This window comes from Aythya fuligula, chromosome Z, assembly GCF_009819795.1.
Source record: "Aythya fuligula isolate bAytFul2 chromosome Z, bAytFul2.pri, whole genome shotgun sequence".
Taxonomy (NCBI): domain Eukaryota; kingdom Metazoa; phylum Chordata; class Aves; order Anseriformes; family Anatidae; genus Aythya; species Aythya fuligula.
Genome location: NC_045593.1, coordinates 50,456,289 through 50,482,720, shown reverse-complemented (window position 1 = coordinate 50,482,720; position 26,432 = coordinate 50,456,289). Strand labels below are relative to the sequence as shown.

General features: G+C 35.1%; 1 protein-coding gene across 1 annotated transcript in view; it reads left to right on the top strand.

The window, feature by feature from the left end:
• The window catches only part of ADAMTS19 (ADAM metallopeptidase with thrombospondin type 1 motif 19), a 159,098-nt gene that overhangs the window by 76,896 nt on the left and 55,770 nt on the right, over nucleotides 1–26,432 (top strand). The window contains exons 7-9 of the mRNA XM_032205788.1: nucleotides 474–579; nucleotides 19,225–19,365; nucleotides 20,533–20,683. Coding sequence (XP_032061679.1) covers nucleotides 474–579; nucleotides 19,225–19,365; nucleotides 20,533–20,683 — 398 coding nt within the window. The remainder of the gene's footprint in view (nucleotides 1–473; nucleotides 580–19,224; nucleotides 19,366–20,532; nucleotides 20,684–26,432) is intronic.

The window sequence follows — 26,432 nt, the reverse complement described above, 5'->3', positions numbered from 1 at the left end:
GACACACTGAATGATATCAGTACTTAACAGTGATGATTTAGGTGTGGTGCTCTATGTTTTCATTGTATGTCTGTCACAGAAAATACCAGTTTGTATTTGTTTCTTATTATTGTACACATCTATCTTCATTTACAGCAGTACCACTACCTGTACTTGTGCTCCCTCATATCTTATTAAGGTACCTGTAATGCTTGTAAAGAATACATTTTCTGCACATTGCAGTCTGTGTAATTAGGTAATATTACTTTCATCTAATATTGCCATTGCTTGTGATTTCTCTTACACTTTTTATCCTCTTTTGTGCTAAAGTTAGTTGTAACTTATGAATACATAAATTTTTGTGTGGTACCTGCTTATATATTTGGATTGTTTTGATGACTGTAAGTTTTCAGACCTATTTGGGGTCAGTAAAGCTACAGTATGTACATTTAGTAATAATAAAAATAATTGAATGTGGTGGTTATGTTTCCTAGGTATAGCCTATCTGAGTGGAATGTGCAGTGAAAAACGAAAATGTATTATTGCAGAGGACAATGGTCTGAATCTCGCTTTTACCATTGCCCATGAGATGGGTCACAAGTAAGTACATGGACAACAAACCCTTTTTTTTTTTTTGCATGTGGTGTCAGTATGATTTACTTTTAAATTGATTGTGTACTTCATTTTTTTTCCCACTATTGGGAAAGCTGTTAATTTTGATGAAAACTTTGGAAAATAATGTTTTTTTGTTTTTTTTTGTTTTTTTTTTAATAATAACAATAGTGTCATGTATCAATATCCATAATTCAGAATTCAATAAGAAAACATATGTGAATTAAGAAAATGTTTACAGCTTTGAATAATACAGGAACCTTATAGCTTCACAATAATGAAGTTGGCTGGAAGGACTGACATAGTCAAGAGGAAAAGCAGGTGCCTCAAGATGTTTTTTTTCTATTTTCTTTTGGGACTGTGGTATTGTGTATCAGATCCAGCTCTGCATATTGTTGCCAACAAGCATTTTAATGAGATCACGAGTTGGAAGAGGCCTTATTGAATTTGGCATTCTCAGGATAGATCCCATTAAAGCATATAATGGTCATTGGTCGTTGTAATATTAATACTCTCCCTGCCACCTTAATAGAAAAGCATGACAAAGAGAAAGTGAAGATAACTATCCTTACACAATTGATTGGGTGTGTTTACTCTTTAAGCGAAAAATGCTTTGAAATAAATTGAGAAATTCTTATGCCATAATCAAGTTAGTTAATGAAAGCGGTATTTGATTCTTGGCTTAAGTACTTGATATAGAAAAATAAGTATGAGAGTTCTTCCTAAAAAAAAGAAAGCTCTGTTATTTTTACCTGTAGTGTCTGATATAGGTATGTATGTACATGTGTACATGTTTAGAAAAGCAGCTTCTGTGTGAAGCTGCAAGTGGACAATGGAGAGGAATGATTTATTAAATGCTTTGAAAGCTCAGACCCTCTGAAAGTTGAGGTCAGGCACCTTAGGACAAAATCTTCAAATTAAAACTGATTTTGTTTAAAGTTGGTGAAAGCTCCTTGAGCTTGGGTAGAGTTGATTACAACTGATTACAAAAGAGTTGGAAATCGGACCTTTCTATTCAGAATTTCTACTGTATGGAAACTAAGCAAATTCAAGGCGATTGTATAACTCGGAGTAAAAGGGTGATGTGATTATTACATGTTGCATGAAATTAAACTTTTCCTTTTTTTTTTTTTTTTTTGATTTTCATAACTGCAGAAAACAATTCCAGCTTCATAGAAGCCAGCCTGAGTGATAGATATTATAAAGGAAAGACTTCAAAACAAAGATTTGTTTGTGCTTTGTAGCTTCATGCTGACCTCTTTCTTTTTTTTTACTATAGTGTTTGCTAATATTAGAAGAAAGGGTAGAGGAAGACTCATTTCCTGTACACTTGTTCATTTGACAGTAAACTAAGAGGACAGAAACAATGACTGAATATGATCTGCAGATAAATTCACTGATGGAGTAAATTAGAATTTTTTTTAAGACAGGTATGATAATGCCAGATAATTTAGAGAAAAATAAGTACTGCTTTATGCCCCACACAACAAAAATACCTTTAGATAAAAAAAAAAGTTTAGCAATGGAGTTACTGGACTTGGAAAAAGAGGTATCTTATCAACAAAAAACATAACACCTTATGCTTCTTGAGAAGTGGTGATGTGAAAAATCCTAAATATGGAAAACAGAAAGAAGGTATAACACTTTTGTGAAGTTATGGGAGGTTTGTTTGTTCTGCAGTAGAAAATATGAGAATGCAGGATACTGTCTTATAAAACAGATTTGTCTTGCAGCAGACAAGTCAGACCTATCAAGCAGACATGGAGGCCCACTGTTACACTTGTCAACAGTGCTAGTAGTTCTTCCAAGGCTGCTGCACAAGGTGCGCTCTGAATTTAATTGCATTTGGTCCTTAGCTTGAAATATTTTTTGTCATTGCATTTCTATGGAGCTGGGAGAGAAAGTATGTAGTATGATTTCCTATCATTTTTTGACCTATTTAGGCATTGTGTTTTGGTTTTCTCAGTTTTCCCAATAAGTCCATAACAAAAAGATTAATGAAAATGTAAGTCTGATTACAGCTTTGTTAGTCCGCATTTATATATGAACTCCCTTTTCAATGAATTGATTAATACTTCTGTGAAACTTTTGTTAGAAAAATAGACATATAAGCAGACATTTGATTTGTAGAAAAAAAAATAAATTGGCGTATGTATATGATCAGCACCAGCTGAGCTCCAAGAGAAGAGGTAAGAATACTTAGAAAATGAACAGGCATATTAATTATTGAACTGCAGCTAGAGTTGCCTCTGATAAAGAACTGGAAAATAAATATTCTGTATGAAATACACTGGAAAACTAAACTTTACTTAGCAATAATAAAGTGGCTTTGTTCTAGACATGTATGTCTGAAAGCATATTCTCTTTTTATGACATAAAGAAGTAATGTCAACTATTTACTTTTCAGTTTCATCTCAAATTATTAGGAGTCAGTCTATGTTATCAGAGATTACAAGTCGTAACACACTAGTGGATTTGTTTTGAATAATCAGGTCTATGTGTTTCAACAAATCTAATGAGCAATTCGGTAATTATGTAATGAAGTCATATTACAGAAATGAAATGAACGACACTGGAATAAAATACTTCCACATGGAGACTATGAAAAGAGAGACATGTTAGCATTTATGTTATCAAATAACTTAGATATATTCATTATGGAGTATGACTGCTTTTTAAGTATGAAGAAATAAAAGGTGTATATAAACAGCAGTATCTCAAAATATATCGACTAACATTAAATGTGTGTTTAAAGTGGACTTTAAAAGTTGGTCTAAGTAGCTGAAAGAGGTACTGGTGGAGTTTCTTAGGATCAATTTTATACACATCAGCATTCTTTTGCTGGTAAGCTTTTTTTTTTTTTTTTTTTTTTTTGTTTATAAGAAAAGTAGTTGTCTGTAACATTTTGGATATCCTACCAATCCTACCAGGTATTTTGTAGTTCCAAAAAAGAAGTCTGTGGAATTTTGTTGACTCATGAGCAAAAACCATAAATTTTTCTTGTGATGGTATTAAGCAATCATATGAAATCCAATGGAAAATAAAATAGTTTTAAAAGTGAAATTATTAATTGCTAATGGAGCATCAGGTACTCTGTGTTTTTTTTTGTTTTTTTTGTTTGTTTGGTTGTTGTTTTATTTTGTGATTGCAAATAACAAATGCAATAACAGAACTCGACAAAATCAGTAAGAATAATAAAAGCTAATTCTAAAGTCACCATTGTCTACCAATCTTAGTGTATAAGTTACTAATGTGGAGTAGGGAATCTCATTAAAGTAACTGAAAAAAGTACTATCTTGATATTTATAGGGTCAAAGTAGAATTTTACAATTGAATTTGTGTTTAACAAGGCACAAGATTAGCACATGGAAAGCTAAAGCAGTAAATTAGGTTTTATAGAAGTCCTTCAAACTCCTTGAAAATCATCTAATCACAAATATAATGAGAAACTTCAGGTGCTGTACAGATTAGCTGTGAAAGAAAGAGTAAAGCCTTTCTTGGTGCCTGGGTCGATATGCATACAGTCCACCTGCTACTTACAATCTAATGACTTTTCTATTTTAAGAAAGAAACAGAGAGAGGTTTGCTGAGATAGTGGCATCACTACATTGGTAGTGTTTTGCTCTTTTCAAAATACATGTCTGTGGGGTAAACTAAGAATTTTTAAATTTCCTAATTTTTAGTCCAGCAACTTTTTTCAAGTTTATCTCCAGGAAAATGTTTGGCAGATTCTTCTGGAAAAATATAGAAGAATAAACCTCTGTGTGTACTTAGTCAGGAACAGCAGCCTTTCTTATGAATAATAAGAGAAGCCATACCCTTCTCTGTGCCTTTCTCTTTTCAGGACAGAGCGAAACAGAAGACTTTATAGCTCCTACTAACTCACGATAGGCATAGATGTTGTGGTTTAAACTGGCAGGCAGCTCAGCATTACACAGCTGTTCGCTCACACCCCCCAGGTGGGATGGGGGAAGAATTAAAGAAGCTAAAAGTGCAAGAACTTGTGGGTTGGGTTAAGGACAATTTAATAAAAAGGGAAACAACAACAACAACACAGTTGATCAACACCCTCTGACCAATGCCCGGCCAGTCCCTGAGTAATGGCAGCCCTTCCTAGACACCTCCCACAAGTTTTATTGCTGAGCATGACACCAGCATGGCACGGGACATCCCTTTGGCCAGCTGGGCTATGTTCTGCCTGTGTTACCTCCCACCTTCTTGTGCACCCCCAGCCTCCTTGCTGGCAGGGCAGTGTGAGGAGCTGAAAAGTCCTTGGCTCCGTGCTCAGCAGCAACTAAAACATTGGTGTGTTATCAATAGTATATTCATCCTAAACCCCAAACACAGCACTATATCAGGTACTAGGAGGAAAATTACCTGTCTTCACTCCTGAAGGTCACAGAGGATCCCATCTTCAGACCAGACCTTCTTCGCAGCAAAGTTTGCTGCCTCCATGGTGCTCGGATCAGGGATGTTTCCAGTGAGCTTTCAAGGACAACACAGCCTTCAGACTATTATCCTCTCCTCCCCTTTCAAGATGATACCAATGATTTTGCCACAGGAAGGTCTATCACAAGAGATTTCAGGGCCCTGTGGAGATAACTAAAGGACTCAGAAGCACAAACAGCGTTTTTCTCAATCCTCTCAGTAAAGAGGAGAGACAGAGAAAGAAAAAAATGAGCTCAGGTGATCAATGCTTGGCTCCAAGACTGGTGGTGCCTCTGCTAGAATTTTGGGTTTTATAACGATAAAAACGTCTTTGAGATGAAAGGTCTTCTGGGGCCTGACGGGGTCCATCTCAATGAGACAAATATTTCTTTGCCTGTAACCTGATGAGGCTGACTGGGAGGGTTTTAAACTAGGATCACCAGGGAGTGGTGTACCATCACAAACACTGAGTTTAAGCCAAGGGATCTGAGGGTGACAAGGCTAATGAGAACACTGATGCTACTTCAGGAAGCTCTGCAAAATCAAGAGCATAGCTGAAATGCTTGTATACAAACACATGCAGTATGAAGAACAAATGGGACAAACTGGAAGCTTTGTTCCCTTTCCAGAGCTCTGATATCATTCGTATTAATGAGACTGGGAGGGACAAGTCCCATGACTGGATTTCTAGGATGGAGGATTATTGGCTGTTCAGGATGGATAAGCAGGGCAGGTGAGGTAGAGGTGTTGTGCTGTAAGTAAGGGAGAGATTAGGTTGTACATTCCTTGCCATTAGGGATGACATGGTAGAGAGCCTCTGGGTCTCTACCCATTAAGGGGATGGATAGCAAAGCATCCGTGATAGGAGACACCTATGATGTCTCCTATCAACCACACAGAGGATGATGGCATGGTTGAAGTATTCTGCAGGCAATAAAGGGAAGTCTTGGCATTGATTGCCCTCATCTTTTTGAAATATTTCAATTTCCCAGGCATAAACTGGGAATATCATATTGCTGCAACAAGCAAGTTTGAGAAATTCCTAAAGTGTGTTGAAGATAATTTCCTGTCACAAGCACTTACAAAAACAACTAGGAAAGTCCTAGACCTGTTGTTTGAGAACAAGGAAGGTCTAGTCTTGTGGGAAAGTTGACAGCAAGTACCTGTCATGGCCACAGTGATTATGAAATAGTTAAAACTTTTTGGTTTAAGGACTAAAACTCACCCCAGAATGCTGAGAGAATTCATGGATATTTTAGCTGGACCCCTCTCAGCAATTTACCAGAGGTAGTGGTAGTGAGGGGAAGTATCTGCTGACTGGAAGCTAGCCCAATATTATACAAAAAGAGCATGAGAGAAGACACAGGAAACTACAGACATGTTAATCTAACCTTAAGCCCTGAAAAAGTTACAGAGAGGATTGTGTTGGGTGTTACTGAGAGGCATTGAAAGAATAAAGCTGTTATAAGACATAGTCAACATGGATTCAACAAGTTGAAGTCTGACTTTAGTAATCCAAGCTCCTTCTATGATAAGGTCACCTACTAGGTGGATGATGGGAAGGTTGTGGATGCGATCTTTCTGGATTTTAGTAAGGTCTTTGATACAGTCTCTCACAGCATCCTTCTGGTCAAATTATCCAAATGTGAGATATAAAAGAACCTGCTATGCTGGGTGATGAACTGGCTGAATGGCAGCACTCAAAGAGCAGTAGTGAATGGGACTACATCTGGCTGGTGGCCAGTCACTAGCAGTATCTCCCAGGGCTCAATTCTAGAGCCTGGTCTGTTCAACACTGTTATCAGAGATCTGGATGCAGGAGTTGAAGGCATCCCTAGCAAGTTTGCTGACAATACTGATGTGGCTCTCTGGAGGGACAAGAGGCTTGTGGAGGGATCTAGATAGATGGGAGCATTGGGCAAACATCAGCAGCATGGAGTTCCGCAAAGGTTCTGCCAGGTTCTGCACCTGGGGCAGTGTGAGTAATGCCAGACACAGACACAGGCACAGGCTGGAACAGGAGTGGCTGGAGGGAGAGCAGCTCAGCAGAAAGGGACCTGGCGGTGCTGTTGACAGCAGGCTCAGCATGAGCCAGCAGTGTGCCCTGCCAGCCAACCATTTGGCAGCAAACTGCATTTTGGGGTGCATTAACCACAGCATAGCCAGCCAGTCTGAAGGGATGATTCGATTGCTCTGTGTAGCATTGGTGCAGTTCTGGGCTCCACAATGTAGAAAGGATGTTGAGACACTTGAAAGGGGAGAGTAACAAAGCTGGCCAAAAGGCTGGAGGCAGGTCCTGTGAGGAGAGGCTGAGGACACTTGGGTTGTCCAGTTTGGAGAAGAGGAGGACAAGAGGCAACCTCATGGCTCAGCAACTCCCTGAGGAGGGGAAGGGCAGAGGGAGGTGCTGGCCTCTGCTCCCTGGGAACCCATGGCAGGACATGTGAGAACAGCTCTGCCACAGGAGGTTCCAACTGGACATTAGGGAAAATGTCGTTTCTGTGAGGATAGTAAATCACTGCAACTGGCTTCCTGGAAAAGTGGTTGATGCCCCTTGCCTGCTGGTGTTCATTAGGATAATGCCCTTAATAATTTTTTTTTAACTTTTAGCCCTGAAGTGTTCAGGCATTTGGACTCAATGATTTAAGTAGATCCCTTCCAACTGAATGATTCTGATTTATTTTTTTTTTCCACAGAGAAAAATACTTTCTGGTATGTATACTAAAGTAAGAGTGCTAATTTATAACTGTCAATGAGATTGTTTTGTCAGAAGAGTCCCTAAAATAATTTGTCTTACTTCATACATATTCCTTATATTAAGTCTCCCTGATCCTAAATACTAAATATACTATTAAAATACCTGTCTTTTATTTTAAAGTTGACATTATTTCATCAGAATAAGGCAGTTCAAAGGGAATCAGAGGTATCATGGCAGCCTATCTGGGCAGTAGAGAAACTAAAAGTTGTTAGGAAAAACCGCTAATTCAGTTTTCCAAAAGAAATGAAAAAATAAGTCTTGAATAGTGCCTTGTTCTTGAAAGGGTTATGATGGTTCTTTGACTGTTGAACAAAAATCTCTGTTATGCTCTTTATAGTCATCATTAAATATTATTTCTGCAGAATAGTGATACTCAGTACTTTATTTCTAACTCTTAGTTACAAGAACACTCTTGCTGTTCTATTATCACACTAGACAAAAAGTAGGTGCAAGCAAGTTTTAGATAGTCTGACAAGGAATGTTAGGTAATTAAAACTTTATGTTTTTACTTGATATATACCGAGCAGTTGGTGTTCATCTTTCTAAACAAAATTATTATTAGGATTGTAGTTGTGTTATCTGTCTTATCAACATACACTTTTCCATGCTGAAAACAGAATTTAAAGGAGCAATCCATGATTTGAAATTGCCATCTTCAATAGCACCTTTTTCTTCTTACTTGAAATAGTTTTCTTTTAGATATGCAACAGATAATATTCTTATTTGGGTACTTATTTACTTACATTTCTTTTACATTCCAGAATATAGGATAAGTATCTTTTGGAATGAATTAGAAAGTAAAAAAGTTACATTTTAATGCTATTTAAAGGAAGGAAAAAACTCCCTATGTGGTCTTTGTATTTATTTTTGTGTTCAGAGAAGGCAGTCGAGTTTATTTCTAGTAATGCTCAGAACATGTTTTAGTTCATTAGGAAATGAATCATAAATGATTCATAAATGAAATAATATATGATCTGAGGACAGTGGACCACGGTATGAAATGATGACATAAGCAATTGCTGAAGATAAAAACCCTGAAGAAATAAGTGCAGATATGGTAAACTGAGGAATATTTTTGAAATAAAACTAATGAAAGTAATGCAGTTTATGGTATAGGTTGTAGTCTTTTGAGGTTTCTCAGTTGCAACACTGTTTTAGTACGATTGCAGTTTCTTTGCAATTGCCTTCATTACTGGAGTGCATTTTGCAAGTTTGTACTGCAATCCCTTACTCATGCTTTTGATTCAAGTGAAAGTAAAACTGTGAAACTAATGAGATCAATATGGCTATATTTTATTTTATTAATGGTTTGAATAGTACTTTATTTTTTATTTTTTTAATTTTTTTCCAGCTCCAAACCTTCTCTTCTGAAATAGTACAACTTTTAATACTCTGCTTTTATGTTTCATTTAATTATTTATTCATTTGCTATCAGGGAATTGTAAATTACTTAATATTAATTAGTAGGTTAAAATTGAGTAGGATTTCTGAATTTGTTATCTAGGAGGCCGAGAACTTAATTTCTTGGCTCCTATAAACATTTTTTTCTCTATTTTTGCCTTAAAATACCACTTTAGTGTTAGTTTGTGTACTTATTTTTTCCATTTTATGTGTTCCTATTTCACTGTCATTTATATGAAACTATGGCCATTGCATTTTTGTTTTTGTTTGTTTGTTTGTTTGTAATTTCTATGCAGAAGGACATATGCTTAAATTCAAATATCTTAAAATTTTGGATGTTTTTTCTTATTGTTTGTACAATTTGTATAGTAGCAGGAAGTAGACAGTCTAATTAAGATTTGGGGTCCTATTATGGAACACCCTAGCAGTGGAACATGCAAATGTGAGAAAATTGCTTCATTCTACACATTAAGTGAATGAATTTTTCAGAAGTCTATTAATATCTCAGAATATACCTATCTTTTAAATGCTAACATCTTCTAAGAATAGTTCTACTTCATATCATATATTTAGCCACCTCTGATTTGTTTATAAAATATTGAAATAAAGGAAGTTTGCAAAATGTAGGTTATTTAACCATGGGTATATTGAACTGGTGTGTTAAGATAGGTAATCTATTTGCTAATAATTTATCTAATCCTTTATTTGATAATGTCCACATTATCACTTTGGGGTTATTCCTTTTCTTTTTTTCTTTTAATGAAAGTTAGAGAATTTTTTCTTTGCATTTCCGCATTACATATTTTTTATTTCACACACAGTTTTTATGGGAATGACCCCATATTTTCATCTCAAAGACTGTCCTTTTTTCCTATTATATTAAGAAGAGAATCCATACTGTTTGAAAGTATGGCAATAAAATCTCCACGGTGCACTGACTTTAGTCTTTTTTTTTTTACTTCTCCTTTTTAACTAATATTTGTGAAGTTCAAAGTATTTTACGTTTATCCCCATGGGAAGGATGGCTGGTACTCTCCAATAATAGTAAATAGAAAGCAATGGCAAAAAATAATGTTTTCCCACAAAAACAATCACAATATTGTTGAGATCACCTTGTATTCTGACATTCGGTTTGCATTGTTTAGTCAGTAAGTTATTTAAAAAGTGTTAGCCTCTGATCTTTCTGCATATCTTAAAAGTATAAAAGTATATATAAAATTATACCATTAAAGTAAGTAACTGTGATTCACAGACATTATTTAAATCAGTCTATGAACTTACTGGGCAGATGGGTATAGCATACAAAACTTCCTCATAGTCTGGACATCTTCCAACACAGAAATAGAGATGACAGAAGAGGATGCAGCTTATTACACACTGCAATTTCACTTAAATCTTACTTCAAAAATGCATATATTTTTTCAAAATCCTTAAAAGAAAGAAAAGAGAAAAAAGTTTTGCTTAGTCCAGTTTTAAGGATGGAGGCTTAAGAAAGATCTTATTTTGTGCCCAGCTAGACAGCTGAAGAAAGAAAGACCTCAGAAAGAAATGAAGCAGTGAAGAAATGAGACAGTGAAGTAGCACTGCATCAGCATTTTTAGTAAGTTTGCATAATTTTACACTTGAAATTTAGAAGATTAGTAAAGTCTTTCTCTAGCAAGGTAGCAAGTCTTCCATTTCTGCCAGACCATAGAATTCATAGGTGGATTTGTAGTTAACCTTCCTTTTAATTACATTTCCAAAGTGAACTGTTAGGCATTGAACAGCCTACAGAATGCATAACTTGAACTGATATTCTGATACATTTAAAGTAACTGTGAAAATGTTCAGAGTATTGTAATAGTGTCAATGTTTTTGTTAATAAAGAAGCTTTTTATCTGTTCACTGAATACACAATAGCTCAAAGGATGGTTTTTCTTTTTTTTTTTCTAATTACAAATTTTCTTGAAGACATGTTACATGTCAATGTTTTTCTTAGCATAGGCTTAAAGACATAAACCGTAGACATAACTGTTTATCTTGAAATAGTGCAGATTGCAGGATGTGGCAGGGGTATCATATTTGCCAGAGGTGAATAATTCTTTTGTATTGAATGCTTTCTGTTAAAAAATCTTTAGTATGTATGCTAAATACAACTGTCACATCAAAGCTTTAAATTATTTATATACTTAAGCCAAAGGAGAAGGGCACCATCCTGTATCTAGATCCAGCTTCTTGAATCTTGATGCTAGAAATGTGATAGAGAGTGATAGAGAGGAAGGCAGCTGTTCAGCAAAAGATGAAAACTCAGGTGGAAACCAACATGCAGTATATCTTAACAAAAGTATATTAATCTACAAGTTGTATTTTTTACCCAATGGTTTCAAGACTGAACATGTAATCTAAGTTATGGGTGTCTTAGGTTCTAGCAATGATTGACAAGAGAACTATTCATTGGGTAAACATATTTCCTTTTTATTTATTTTTTTATTTTAAATATCAGATTGTTAATAAGAGGACTGAGATTTCCTCTTCCTTCAGATTCTTCCATTAAAGAAAAGTTTGTTTGTTTTTTTTTCAAAATAAATTGTCTTTTGCCTTTTACCATCTTAGATTTTCTGTAGCTGGCCTTTCAATTCACCTCAGTGTCAATAATTCATGAGTCTTATCCTGTTTATGCAATGATCTGTGAAACAGTCATATGCTTAAAAACACTTATAAAATATTAATCCAAGAATTATTTTTCAGTAACTGAAATTTAAAAAAAAATAAAATGGAATTAAAAACAAAAAACACAACACAACAAACATGCAATACCTACTTTTTGCATTAATTGTTTAAAATAACTTTATAGAACGTAGCTATGTAGAAAATAACTTATAGAAACCTGTCTTTACAACATCATTTTCACTATGAAGATAATAATGTCATAACACTTCAGATTTTTATCTTAAAGGTGCAACACAAGTACTAACAAAGCAGTGCAGCTTCCATATACTCTGTCTGTGGTAGCCTAAGTGGTAGTATTTTCTTTTATAAAATGTGTCCCTTTGATAATGTGATACGCAAAATTTCAGTTTACACAAATTGTTAGAAGTAATGATTGAACTAGTAAATGTCATGTAAGTTTTTAAACCTTGTAGTTTTCAAATTTTAGACATAGTAAAAACAAGTTTTTATCATTCTAAGATAATCCTGCACACAACAACAAAAAAAGAGAACAGTGGAAATAATACAGAGAATAATACTTTGTAATTAGTAATGCTTTTTAATTAAAAGTTATTCCTATTTTCAGAAGGATACAATCCATTATATGCCTATACTTTATTTGCCAGAATGGAAAAAATTCTACAGCAGAAATATTTTTGAAAAATTGCTTGAGTGAATTTAAAAATTGTATGTAGCCATTTGTAAAAATATATAACATTTATAAAATATTAATTAGGAAAGAAGTCAGTTGTCACCCTGATTCCACCACAGAACAGAGGTACAAACCAATAGCATTCAGAATCTTACTGTTGCCTTCATAAAGGGAATTATTTTTTTTTTCAATACTTTTGATTCTGCCATAGGTTTAAACTAATACTATTATCCTAGATCTGCAGTTTATCCTCACTGTCCCTCTGCTGCTTGTTTCTCTTGGGCTGAACCTTACCTTTTAGGATTTGAGAATCTACGTACTGTACTGAATATTTGGCAAGGTACCCCTGGTTCCTTGGTTAGCTGGATTTTCCTTTAGGGTCTTGTGTTTTTTCTAATCTATCTATTCCCTAATCTTTTTTATGGTAGTGACTCTATAAAACTCTGAACTGCTATTCTCTACTAATAGCTACTATTCTCATTCATCTTTTAAATTTAGTTTTGTTAAGAGATATACCTAAAATAATTCTCTGCAGCTATCTGAACTCTCCCAACTATTTGTTCCTAAATTATACCATTTAATACCATTTTGCCTTTGTGCCTTCATTACCTGTTTCTAGTTTAATAGCATCATTATTGTTCAACTGAATGACCATGTATTTAAGTGGAATGTGGTGGTGATAACTAGGTCATCATCTGCCACTTATAAAGCACAAATAAAATAATGAATAATAAAAAAGTAAAAGCTTTTCATCTGGAAGTGTGTGGGCTCGCAGAGCAAATTTGATGACATGAGTGTAGCACATGTAGGAGAATTTTTGAGACTTATAGTAAGAAATATGAAACAGCACTTTATAATGCGGACTTAATTCTTTCCAGAAGGTGTGTGCAATAGCCTCATTTAACTTTAAATACCAAATAATGAATGAGGCCCATTTCTTGAGATATAACAGAGCGTTTATTTCTTAATTCTCAGCTATAATCAAATCAAATTGAAGTGTGGTACTTGGTACTTTTTCAGTATGTGGGTTGACACTGGAATGCATTTTGTGCCTGCAAGAATATAAACTTTTCTTGATGGTAAGAGAGATGCTGTTGTCTATCTATCTTGAATCCAGTTGTACACATTGCAGGGGTAGTGAAGTGTAAAAAAAAATAAATTTTCACTGAAAAATAGAGCCAACATTTGTCTTGTACTTTCAGTGGCCCGTGTTTTAATTCTGACTTATAAGCACAGAGAAATTAGGTCTTTTCTTTGGACTGCTCATGGTGCACATTAAACATCAACAGGGATCGTCTTCAAAATTTAGCATAGATTGTTCCAGCTTTTTGGATGGTATTACAAACACACACACACACACACACAAAAGTAATAAAAAGGAGAGGAGAGGAGAGGAGAGGAGAGGAGAGGAGAGGAGAGGAGAGGAGAGGAGAGGAGAGGAGAGGAGAGGAGAGGGGAGGGGAGGGGAGGGGAGGGGAGGGGAGGGGAGGGGAGGGGAGGGGAAATCTGGCAATGTTTTTTAAACAAGTAAGAGAGGTTTTATGAGATAAAAATATTTTTTCAGTTGACTTGACAACCATATATAATGTTAGTGGAGTTTATTTGGCCAAGGCTCTTTGCTCTTTGTCAAAATACTTTTAAACTGTTTTTTGTTTTGTTTTTCTTTTTGTTTGTTTGTTTGTTTGTTTTTTAATTGTAGTCTTGTTGCATAGCATGAGTTCAAATATTGCTAATATTGAAGTTATTGCAGTTAGAGAATGCTTTCCATAAGATGCTTCCTGCTTTCATATTATGTGATATGCATATATTTTCTATCCAGAATGGACTGAATGTTTTTATGTATCAATGTAAAAATAATGCTTCTGTTCTTAAAACAAATTGATTTGTTTCTATCTAGATATGATGTAATACTTGTCAAAGTACAGCACTGACTTCTTTGTTAATTATAGTTTTTCAGAATTTTATAAAGTTATCTTCTTACCATAAACTCACTTGTCTTTCTCCCACATACACATGTTGTTGCTTTACTCTGGCATGAGGTTGAATGATCACAGCTGTTGGAGAGAGGAGCTTATACACAGAGAGGGCAATATGCCCAATGCTAGCATAATAAATTCTGTAGCAAAAGACAGAAGAACACCTTACACAGGCAGTTTCTCTGTTGCCTTTCTTTTAGTGAAAGGATGCTGTTTTCTCTTTCACATGGACAGTACATTAAGGAAAATACCATGATTATCAGTGTGAGCATTAAAATATTTGTATATCCTTGATTTTTAAATAAGAAATGTATATATATGCATTTCTTATTTATATATATATATATATATATATATATATATATAACATATACATATATGTTATTTTCTTGCTGGATAGAAAAGTGACACTGACTGTTCAGCTTGTTTTTTGCATAAATAAATGCAGATATGGTGAAACAGGAAGTCAAGTCTACTGCATATCTACCTTTATACAATCATGTACTTGATTGTCAGATAAAAGTATGCAGTTCTTACCATGCTGTAGAGGAAATCAACAGTACATATTACTGATTTCTGAGGATTTTCCAGAGCAGGTTCTGTTGGTCTTTTAGCAAACTTCTTACATACTCTCTAGTGATCTCATTAGTTGATATTAACATAATGACCTATACATCCCTTTTGAAGTCAGTGTTCTCTGATGGACAGAGGCTTTGAACAAGTGGTTATCACCACATGCTGAATATTTTGCTAAGTGTGTTTAATTTGTAAATGGGAATGTGTTGATGAATGAGCATGATGTATTCATGCAGACATTTTTGGAGTGTACGTGAAATTTGAAGTCAAATAGAAGCGTTACAAGTATAGGAGCTAAAATATTGGAAGAGGATTGGAGTTAGCTTTTTTAATAGTGTTTATGTTACACGTATACACGATTGCTATAAATTGGAAAGATTTTACCACGTTTCACATTAATAGACTTTTTTTTTTTTTTTTTTCTCCAAAACTCTTGTACTGAAAGAATGTACAGAATGATTCTGTGATGGTAGCTTATAAAATAGGATTGCACTGGTACATTTATGTAATGGTGATGGTGTAACTGTTTTTGAAACAATTAAGATCTTTATTCAGTTCAGTGTGGATTTCTCTTAATGATTTTACAGTCTAATAAAGTCTGAATCCAAGAAATGCTTTTCAGACTGGATGAAAAATAATTTTTACCAGATTTTTTTTTATTATTTTTCTATTAATATATAAATATGATAATTCCCACACTGAAGAATGGGAGCCATCCATTCTGTGATTCATGACTTCAACAACATTTTGAGAGCTTGTATGTTGTCAGTGATTTACTGTAAATCACAGTGCATGATACTGATAAATGACTTATTTCAAAATAGCAAAGTATATAAATAAAAAAACTGTAAGCCACATATATTTCTTCTGCAGTGAGCAAAACAAAGAGTTGTTAGAGTTTCTAAATGTTGGTTTTTTTCATAGTTCTTATGAATATTCTAGTTAGCATGGATATTCTTAGCCCCACACTATAAGAAGAACATTAGGGTGCTGGAGACTGTCCAAAGAAGGGCAATGAAGTTGGTGAAGGGTCTAGAGAATAAGTTTTGTGAGCAGCGGCTGAGGGAGCTGAGGTTGTTTAGCCTGGAGAAAAGGAGGCTTAAGGTTACTTATTTTTGTTTACAATTACCTTAAAGTAGGCTATGTTGAGGCAGGGATTGGGCTCTTCTCCCAAGCAACAAATGATAGGACAAAGGGAAATGACCTCAAGTTGTGCAAGTGGAGGTTTAAATTGCACATTAGGAAAAATTTATTCATTGAAAAGGTTGTGAAGTATTGGAACAGGCTGCACAGAGAAGTAGCTAAGTCACCATAGAACTAGACTAGACTAGACTAGACTAGAATAGACCAGAATAGTTAGCTAGAAGGGATCTAAAAAATCAATGCCTGAGTACTTCACAGCTAACCAAAAGTTAAAGTATATTATTAAGTGAATTATCCCAGTACCTCTTGAACACTGACATGAGGCATAAATCACCTAATAAGTTTCCAAAGCTTCCACCTTCTCTGGAAAGTCTGTTCCTGTGATTTACTATCCTCACAGAAATGACGTTTTCCCTAATGTCCAGTTGGAACCTCCTGTGGCAGAGCTGTTCTCACATGTCCTGCCATGGGTTCCCAGGGAGCAGAGGCCAGCACCTCCCTCTGCCCTTCCCCTCCTCAGAGAGTTGCTGAGCCATGAGGTTGCCTCTTGTCCTCCTCTTCTCCAAACTGGACAACCCAAGTGTCCTCAGCCTCTCCTCACAGGACCTGCCTCCAGCCTTTTGGCCAGCTTTGTTACTCTCCCCTTTCAAGTGTCTCAACATCCTTTCTACATTGTGGAGCCCAGAACTGCACCAATGCTACACAGAGCAATCGAATCATCCCTTCAGACTGGCTGGCTATGCTGTGGTTAATGCACCCCAAAATGCAGTTTGCTGCCAAATGGTTGGCTGGCAGGGCACACTGCTGGCTCATGCTGAGCCTGCTGTCAACAGCACCGCCAGGTCCCTTTCTGCTGAGCTGCTCTCCCTCCAGCCACTCCTGTTCCAGCCTGTGCCTGTGTCTGTGTCTGGCATTACTCACACTGCCCCAGGTGCAGAACCTGGCAGAACCTTTGCGGAACTCCATGCTGCTGATGTTTGCCCAATGCTCCCATCTATCTAGATCTCTCCACAAGCCTCTTGTCCCTCCAGAGAGCCACATCAGTATTGTCAGCAAACTTGCTAGGGATGCCTTCAACTCCTGCATCCAGATCTCTGATAACAGTGTTGAACAGTCCAGGCTCTAGAATTGAGCCCTGGGAGATACTGCTAGTGACTGGCCACCAGCCAGATGTAGTCCCATTCACTACTGCTCTTTGAGTGCTGCCATTCAGCCAGTTCATCACCCAGCATAGCAGGTTCTTTTATATCTCACATTTGGATAATTTGACCAGAAGGATGCTGTGAGAGACTGTATCAAAGGCCTTATTAAAATCTTGTTCTTTCACTGCCTCTCAGTAGCACCCAGCACAATCTTCTCTGTAACTTTTCCAGGGACTGTTGTTAGACTAAGAAGTCTGTAGTTATGGACATCTCAAGTTTGGTATATAAGGCATTATGTATAAAAAGAAATAGTCACGTGTAGGAAGAACGTATGGAAAACATAAATATGTTTTTATGTAGATGTTTGTCCCTTCAGAAAATTTAGGCAAATAGAAACTGTGATTAAAGAGTTTAGCTTACTGTGGTTACACTCTTTGCAACTCAGAAAACTATCCCATTAAAGCAGGAGCAGGTGTTCCAGTGCTAAAAACTGTAGCATGTACTCTGATAAAAAATATAAATAAATAAAAAGTCTTGACATAAAAAGCCCCTACAAGGAATTTAAATTCATTTTGTTGGTAACACGATATTATACAGCTTGCAAAGCTTAATGTAAAAAGTTGATCTAGTCATTATTGGATTTGGGTATAAAGTGAAGGAAAAAAATCAGCTTGTGTGTTCAGTGATGGGTGGCAGGACTTTTTTGGCCTTTGGACACTACATTGTGATAAAATACGAAAAAGCACTCCATTTTTTTTACAGAAATAGCAAACTTCTATTCTTCCATCTTTGCAGCCTTCTGACTGTTCTTGACTGAGTTCATCAATACAAGGTTTAGAGTTTTATTCAGTAGAAGTTTTTGCTTTTCTGCAGGGCAGATTGGATGCAAAATTTGAGCACCACTTTGAATTTAGTGTTCTGGAGAGTAGTCATATGCTTATTTTTAAAAACACCTGAGAGAATTTTATTTGTTTCTCCTAATGCTAGTGGAGCATGCTTGCAGTTCGCTCCTTCTGAGCACTTTAAAAAGTTGTTTTTTTTTTTCAATTAAATATTTTTCCTCTTTTATATGTTAACAGTGAAGATGATACTGAATCTTCACTTTAGTTAAAGCAGCAGTGTGAAGCAGATTTGTACTAGAATTTTTAATTCCCTTGCAGTGCCCTATCAGAACTTACCCGGGTGCATATGAATGCTGGGTCTAGAACAGAACAGAACAGAACAGAACAGAACAGAACAGAACAGAATAGAATAGAATAGAATAGAATAGAATAGAATAGAATAGAATAGAATAGAATAGAATAGAATAGAATAACAACATAAATTGCTTCATCAATGTTATTTCTAACAGTAGACATGGATAAACACAATCAGGTAATTTTTCTTTAGTTGTGATAAAATGAACTAGTATGCATTTTACTGTTCTATAAAATTTCAGTCAACCATTTCCACGTGGAATTAAGACAGAATCATTGCCAACATGTAGAACGATTCCCCAATCTTAAAAACTAAGTTTCCAATGCTTTTGTTGCCCATTAGCAAGAAAAGTCCAGTTGTGCAATAGTTGTGCAGTTCTGAATATTCAAAAAGTTGTCCAAAGTACACAATGAACAGCTACAGATTAGAATTTAGTATTTCTCATCAAATGAGTGAAGCTTCACTTTTACCTTTCGGATGGTAGTCTTGTCCTTCAGACATGGTTATGTGTACTTCTATGAAAGGTATCATGGAGAAAAAAAAATCATACGTGTGATATACATAAGCCTTGTGATATTTTAGCATCTTGCAAGAATTTAACTTGTAAACATTTTGAAAGCAACTTGTTATTTTGTTGTGCTTTGTTTTACTTTTAATAACTTGAAAATTCAGCATGGGAATAAACCACGACAATGACCACCCATCCTGTGCAGATGGTCTTCATATCATGTCTGGAGAGTGGATTAAAGGACAGAATCTTGGTGATGTTTCATGGTCCCGGTGCAGCAGGGAAGATCTGGAAAGATTTCTCAGGTATATCATTCAAGAAAAATAACTATTATGTGTCTTTTTCAAATAGTTGCAGTAAGTATCCTGAAATAAGTTTTCAATACTTTTTACCCCTTTTGTGGGAGATGGAACAGAAGTCCTGTTGATATAGCCCACCAAAATAATTTTCATCATGAACTAGATATTATTTTGCAAATTAAAATTTAGCTCTTTTCACCAATTATTCATACTTTTATATTTTATTGTATTAATATATATAATTATATATTAAATACGTTTATATTTCAAAATATATTAATATAGTGTGTATTGAAGAATGCTGGACAGAGAATGGTCTCTATACATTATATGAATTCTTTGATCTATGCTGTGCCATTCAATATTTAACTATTCAGTTTAGTTATGATACATTAATTCTTTTAATTTACTATAAGATATCTGATAGGAAATAGTATGCCTAGAAACCAAATGACAACATTATTTTTCATGCTTTATCTCCAAAGAGGATCTTGAATTCATGAATATATTTGTTGAGAATTTACTTACGACAGTAAAGCAGTCCCCAAATCTGTTTTATGATACTGATCTTCTATTAATAGAAGTTAGATTTGCAGTCTGACACATTTATACTGAATCTTGGCAGAAGTAAAATCTTCATAACGTGGTGCATTAAATAAGCTTAAGCATTTTCAAACCTTATGTTGTCAAGAGAAGATAGATTTTTGGCTACCAGCTCAGAAATATATGTATTTTAAATGTGTGTAGATAATATCTGAAAATATTAATTTTGAATTAATATGGGTGTGAAAAACAAGCTACATGTCTGTCAGGGCATTAGCAATAGTCTACTTATATATTATAGTTGTTCTAGTCTTTATACAAACCATAATCAGTTATGTAACATTGACAATAAAATGTTGTCCAGGGTTTTCCTGAAATTCGTAGTACTGCTGATTATTTATATTATCCTTCTTCAAATGTGCAACATCAGAACATACCATTAACTTCTATCAATTCAATTTGCATGGAGTCATTTCTTTGAATGGCATCCTAATGCTGATGAATAAAATAAAAAATATTGAATCTACATTCTTCTAATGTTTAATGCACATGTAAGTCAGCATGACAGTCAGACTCTTTGGGACTCTTTAGGACTGATTGCTTAGCATATCAATCTCTGCATATTGCCAGGTCAAAAGCCAGTAACTGTCTGCTACAGACGAATCCTCAGAGCCTCAATTCTGTGATTATTCCCTCCAAGCTCCCAGGAATGACATACACTGCAGATGAACAGTGCCAGATTCTTTTTGGACCAACTGCTTCTTTTTGCCAAGAAATGCAGGTAAGTATGGGTGTATACTTCAGAAAACGCATCTGCCAACTTGTTTTTCCATGAAAGATATTTTTGTGCACGTGTTTGAGGGAAAGCAAAGATAGCACCTTCAAAACTAATTTTACATTGTGCTTTCTGAAGTCAATGTAAACATTTTCATTTGTTTATCATGTAGTGCTTGCTCTAGATCTCCAGATATGCTGAGTCATGTCATACCATATTGCTGATACGCTCCTTGTGCTTTAGAAATAGAAGTTCTTATAGTCACCTCACTGCAGTGAATGGAATAGTTGTGATATATTCCAGTGGGACTGGATTTCATACGTAGCTTCTGTTTCATTATGCTTTGGGTATTCAACCTCCATGTTTAACCTTCAGTAACTTTCAGTGCCTGTGCTAGCTCAGAGTGAGAACAGTGGTGTTCGCTGGGATCTCTGTACAACTGAATATACCCTGACCCCAGCATTATCCCTTGTGAGCCCAGACAGAACTGTGCAGTGCAATGGGATTTCCAGTAATGAAGTGAATTTGCTGAGATGCCATTGCATTAAACAACATCACTATGTATTAATCTCAAGAAGACAGATTAACAATATCTTATGGCCTAATACTAGTAACATCTCATTGAAAAAGCATTTTAAAGATGATTTCAACACAGAAAAATTGTCCATCTTTAACATATAGTGGTCAGATACTAGACATGTTGGATGCCCTTGAGAAGGTAGCAAATACAAGATGGGACAGAAAATGGAATTTCCTCCACAGGGAGTGTGGAATATGATCTGACACAATGAGGGCTAGGAGGAACTGTGAAGTAAAATTTAAGCAGAGTTAGAGTGACAGAGAGTCTAGAAAGGTCAGGGGTATTTAAAATGAAAAGTATAATCCCTTACTCCTTTGGTTCTTCAGTCTTTATATTTTCAACTTGGATGTAGTACTCTTTCTTTAGCCAGTTTCAGTGTGACTGATCTTTATCCTCAAGTTTCTCAAAGGAAACACTGCAATACATGTGTGACTATGACAAGCTGAGAGGGTGTAGCTGAGAAAAAAGAGCTTTAAGTTTCTGGTTATTATTTTACTATCTTATTGAAAACATTTTTGCTCTGAGAGATGAGCAGTAGAACTCAATAAAATGATTCTATAAATGTTCTTAGTTACTTTCTTGTTTCAAGAAACTTCCAATCTGTTTCTTGTTTTTTGAAACTTTGAAATAAAAGATGCAATTTCAATTTCTCATTCTCCATAGCCCTATTCAGAACAAGAAAATTTTATCCACTATTTCTTTTTAAGATGCTCGTTAGCAGGTAAAAGTATTTCAAAATTGAATTTCAAAACTAAATGATACTCAAACCTGGAGACTTGCTGTTGTATAATACCTCTATATGCTTTTCATTGCTCTGGACACTTTGCTTCTTTGTGTTTAGCTTGTGTTTAGCTTTAATTCAGGCTGTAAATCCAGGTACCGTGTTGGTCCCATACCTGATGCGTTTCATTTGCAGATACAGTAAATATACTTCTGTCAGGATACTGACTCTAGGGTTTCTTTGGTTTTTCATTATTATTTTAGAACTGTTAGGAAGTTAAATTTAGAATATTACCGTGGCAGTGCTGCAATTGTTTGCACAGAGAGTACTTTAGCTCTGGGTATCTAGTTGGTATCTAATTGCTCATTTCTAATCATTATCTTTTTTTTTTTCCTCTTATAGCGTTTTGTATGTAAGAATTAACATTACAATTAATACACTTACCATTTTTTTTTCTCAACTTGTTGAATGATAATATTAAAATCATTAATTTAGGAAAGTTGCTATGAAGTGTTAGTATTAATATACTATTGTAACTTAAATCCAAAGATATGTAGGCTTGCTTTGAAGAAAGAATATGATAATGTTGCAATACCATACAAAAGGTATTTTGAACAGTTCTTTTCTTCTGACCAACTGCAGGTTAATTCTTAGTCTTTTTCATAAACTCGGTCTGTTGCTTCATAAACAGAAAGTGAGAACTTCATAGCAATTTCTGTGAAGCAGGCATGGAGTTTTGCCAAAATCCTCTGCAAGACTGATAGCACTGAACTGGAAATCATACATGTATAAGCAAATACTAAACTACGATATGACTGCAATGCAAGTTCAAGGGACTTGGGCCTATTAGAAATTACATTAAAATGAAGAAAAGGGCAGAATTTAGAAAATCTGAAGAAGGCAGGATAGACCTTACACAAAGGTCTACTGCTGATCTCTGTAAAGCCACCCTGCTGTTTTTCCTCTGCATCTTCCTCTGAAAGTAAAATTTACACTCTCTCCTTGCCCCTCAACAACAACAACAACAACAAAAAAAAGAATATAGATGTGATCCTCAGGCTGTAGACTTAAGGAGCTAGGCATAGCAAGTTGGGCACTGTGTTCAAATCTCCTTCTTTTGTTCCCTGCTGTGAGTCTTATATTTAGTGCTTCTATTTGGAAATTTACATACCAGTATCCTAGTACAATTAAATAAGATTTCTGTGGTGAAGTGGGATATCAGAACAATGGACAGAACACAGGCCAAAGCCATCTTTCTCTTCCATGTTTCCCCTGCATATGAACAGAAAAAAAAAAAAAAAAATAAAAATTTCCTTTTAAATTGTGCTTAGACTAAGCTATATGTACTTCCCAGAATCCTCCATGGGAAGGATAGTAAACCATTGACTATAAATTGACTATGAAACACCGACATTACTTTCCAACTGCAAATTGATGTTAGTAGCTATTTTTTATCATCTCCCTTTGTAACATAAGTATGTTACATGGAAATAATAAATATGTTGTATTTAACCTACCTAATAATTACATTTTACATGTTATAAAGGTGATGCAAAGTTGACTGTGCTGATTATTCTGACTGCCATTAAAGTCAACATGTAGGAGACTCTTCTACATCTAAAACCTTATTAGTACATCTGAACACATCCAGTTACATCTAAAAGTTACATCTAAAACTCCTTAGTAGGAGTAGTATTAATTTGTTGCAATAATTATTTCATTGTGCATTGGAGAACACTGAATTTTTCATGGAGTCCAAACTACTTGCTTTTATCACTGCATACTGTCTTCTACTCTGCTGGTAACTGGCAATTTACTGTGGTTACAGTTGTCCAGAAGCCAGGAAACGAGAGAAATGTACTCCTTGAAAGTTAATTTAAACTTCAGTAAATCCAGTAGTTTATCGCCCAAGTTTTCTTGTATATATTCTATTTGCTGAAGGGTTTGTGCACTTCTGTGTACAAGATAAATCATGAACTTCATCAGTCGTACATTTTTTCTGACTGTGAGATGGTTTGATAACTGGATTACATGTAGCCTTTCTCATTAAATGAGTATATTTTGTATGTAACAGCTATTCAACTTAAACAATTGAGTAATGATGAAAATATTTTTCTTTACAATTATTAAATAATCTACAAATATCATTGGTACAATCAATGTTGCATTTCCACTGAGATATAATTTTCTGTAAATTTTATTATACAACAGCACTTCAAGGTAATTTACCATCACCTTACATAGCAAACTCCAAGAAACACTGCAGATGACAATGATTATCCCTTGCTATCAAGAATTCCTTTTTATGGTATAATAGCTAAAGCAAAGGACTGAAGGCACCATTGAGGACCTACTCCTTTCTTTTCCTATGTGAGCCTCTTTTCCCCCTCCCCCCATTCCCTCTCCCTCCGCTTCCCCCCTTTATGAATGGTATCCAGACTTTTTTTTTCTTTTCATCTTTATTTCAAAGACTTCTTTTTCATACCCTAAGCAAAATTTATAGAGCCTGAGAAAAGTGTGAGTGGTTCTCAGGGTACAAGATTTATACCATGTCACCATGCTTATTTTGTAAGGGAGCCAAGTTTGCTTTTATGCCCATGACGTTTCACAAAAGAATCAATTAGACCCTAACATTGTTTCACATAACAGATAGTGAGATCATGGCCCAGAAGTAGTTCTTGGTGATTAAATGAGATTGTAGAACTTGACAATTGAATATAATTGTTGAACTATTAAATGCTGGCTTTTAAGATTAAAGTCCAGGATGTGAATGCTATCTAGTCAGTTCCACTAAAACAATTCCTGTTATAACACAGCTGTGATCTTTGCAAAGTAGTAGGAGACTGGTTATATTTCATGGTGATTTTTAAGGCATTTCAGGGAAAGATCACAATGAAAAGAATGAAAGTCATGGAAATATTATAGCCCTGGTGAAATATCCATCCTCATATCCAACACCACATTTTAAACAATCTTGACTTTGCACAAATACAGTTCTGAAATGCTCATTTTGTCTCCAGTCCTTCCTTTCAACTGGATCTTCTTTCCAGACGCTTATATGATTGGAAAAGCATCTCTATCATGCACACAGATCTCCTTCAGTCCTTCAATTTAAAGAGCCCCTGAAAAAAAATTGTTGTTTTACATTGTGACTTTTTTGTTATACTTTACTAGTTTTTATTGTTAGAAACTCATGATTAACCATTAACTCATTCTTACAGAAAACAAACAAAAAAAATAATTCATGTGTGCTTGGCGATATTTTGTTTTCTGGTATATATACACAGATGTATTTTACATATTGCTAATGGTCTAATGTCATCAGTATAATTTTATCACTTCCAACAACTTGCATTTGCCTTGGTTAGTCTAAATAATTGTAATACCTGTTGTACTGTGCTTCTGATAAATACCTAATGAACCTCTGTGAATGTAACTATACAGTTTTTGAGTGCATGAAACATTTTTTTTTCCCAGAGGAGTAAATATTTCTTATTTAGAAGTTTGTGCTTTGATGTTGGTGTGACTGTAATATTGATAATGGCATCTACTGGTTTACCAGTCAGCAGCACTGCAGATTTCTACTGAAGATGTTAAAGTGTGCATCATTGTTTTTGTCCAATTACATGTAGAAATCCACAGGAGACAAAAGTTAAATGGTAACAGTAATGTTTAGATCTCTTGCTTCTGCAGCAGGAGCACAATTAGAGGAGTAACTAAGGAGTGTATCTGGCATTTGACTAAAATGGAAAGCCCAGAAGAAAATATGAGTCATCCTCCAATTTTAATAATTCCATGTCTCCATTTTCTTGGGTTTGGGGAATCTCAAAGTCTAGGGTGAAATGTTATAGTAGTATCGAATGCATATTTAACAAAGTAGTGAAGAGTGTTTTTAGAGTACAGTTCATTCAAAGCTCAGAGATATTTCTAGCTGGGGGAGTTAGATTCATGGATCATAAAGAGGTGGTATAAAAGTATTTGCAGAGACATGCAGATGTATACAGAGCACATTAGCAAGTCAAGCATTTTGATTTGATTGACTTTGCAAAGCTCAAGTGCATCTCTGTGCTTAGGCACCCAAGTCCTTGTAAATCTGGCTTCACATTTTAAGAGGAGAAGAATTTCTTCTGGATTTGCAGCAGGAGTTTAGCACAAGATTAAAAAAAAAAAATACGGAAGTATGTTTTAATAGATAACATAAAGGAAAAATTTAACATTATTTTTTGAAAACCTGTATGAGTTTTCTTCAGATGTAGTCATCAGTCATTGATGAATGAAGACATGGGAATAGGATTTATTTTATTTTACATTATTTTATTTTTGAATTAGGAAAATTAAATTAGCATGTCTTTGTCTCAGTGAGATTGAGTTGTGGCAAAAGTGTAGTCAATCAGTTCACATTTGATGTAGAAGCAGTTATCCCTGAACATCTGATACTGTCTAGTCTGTACCAT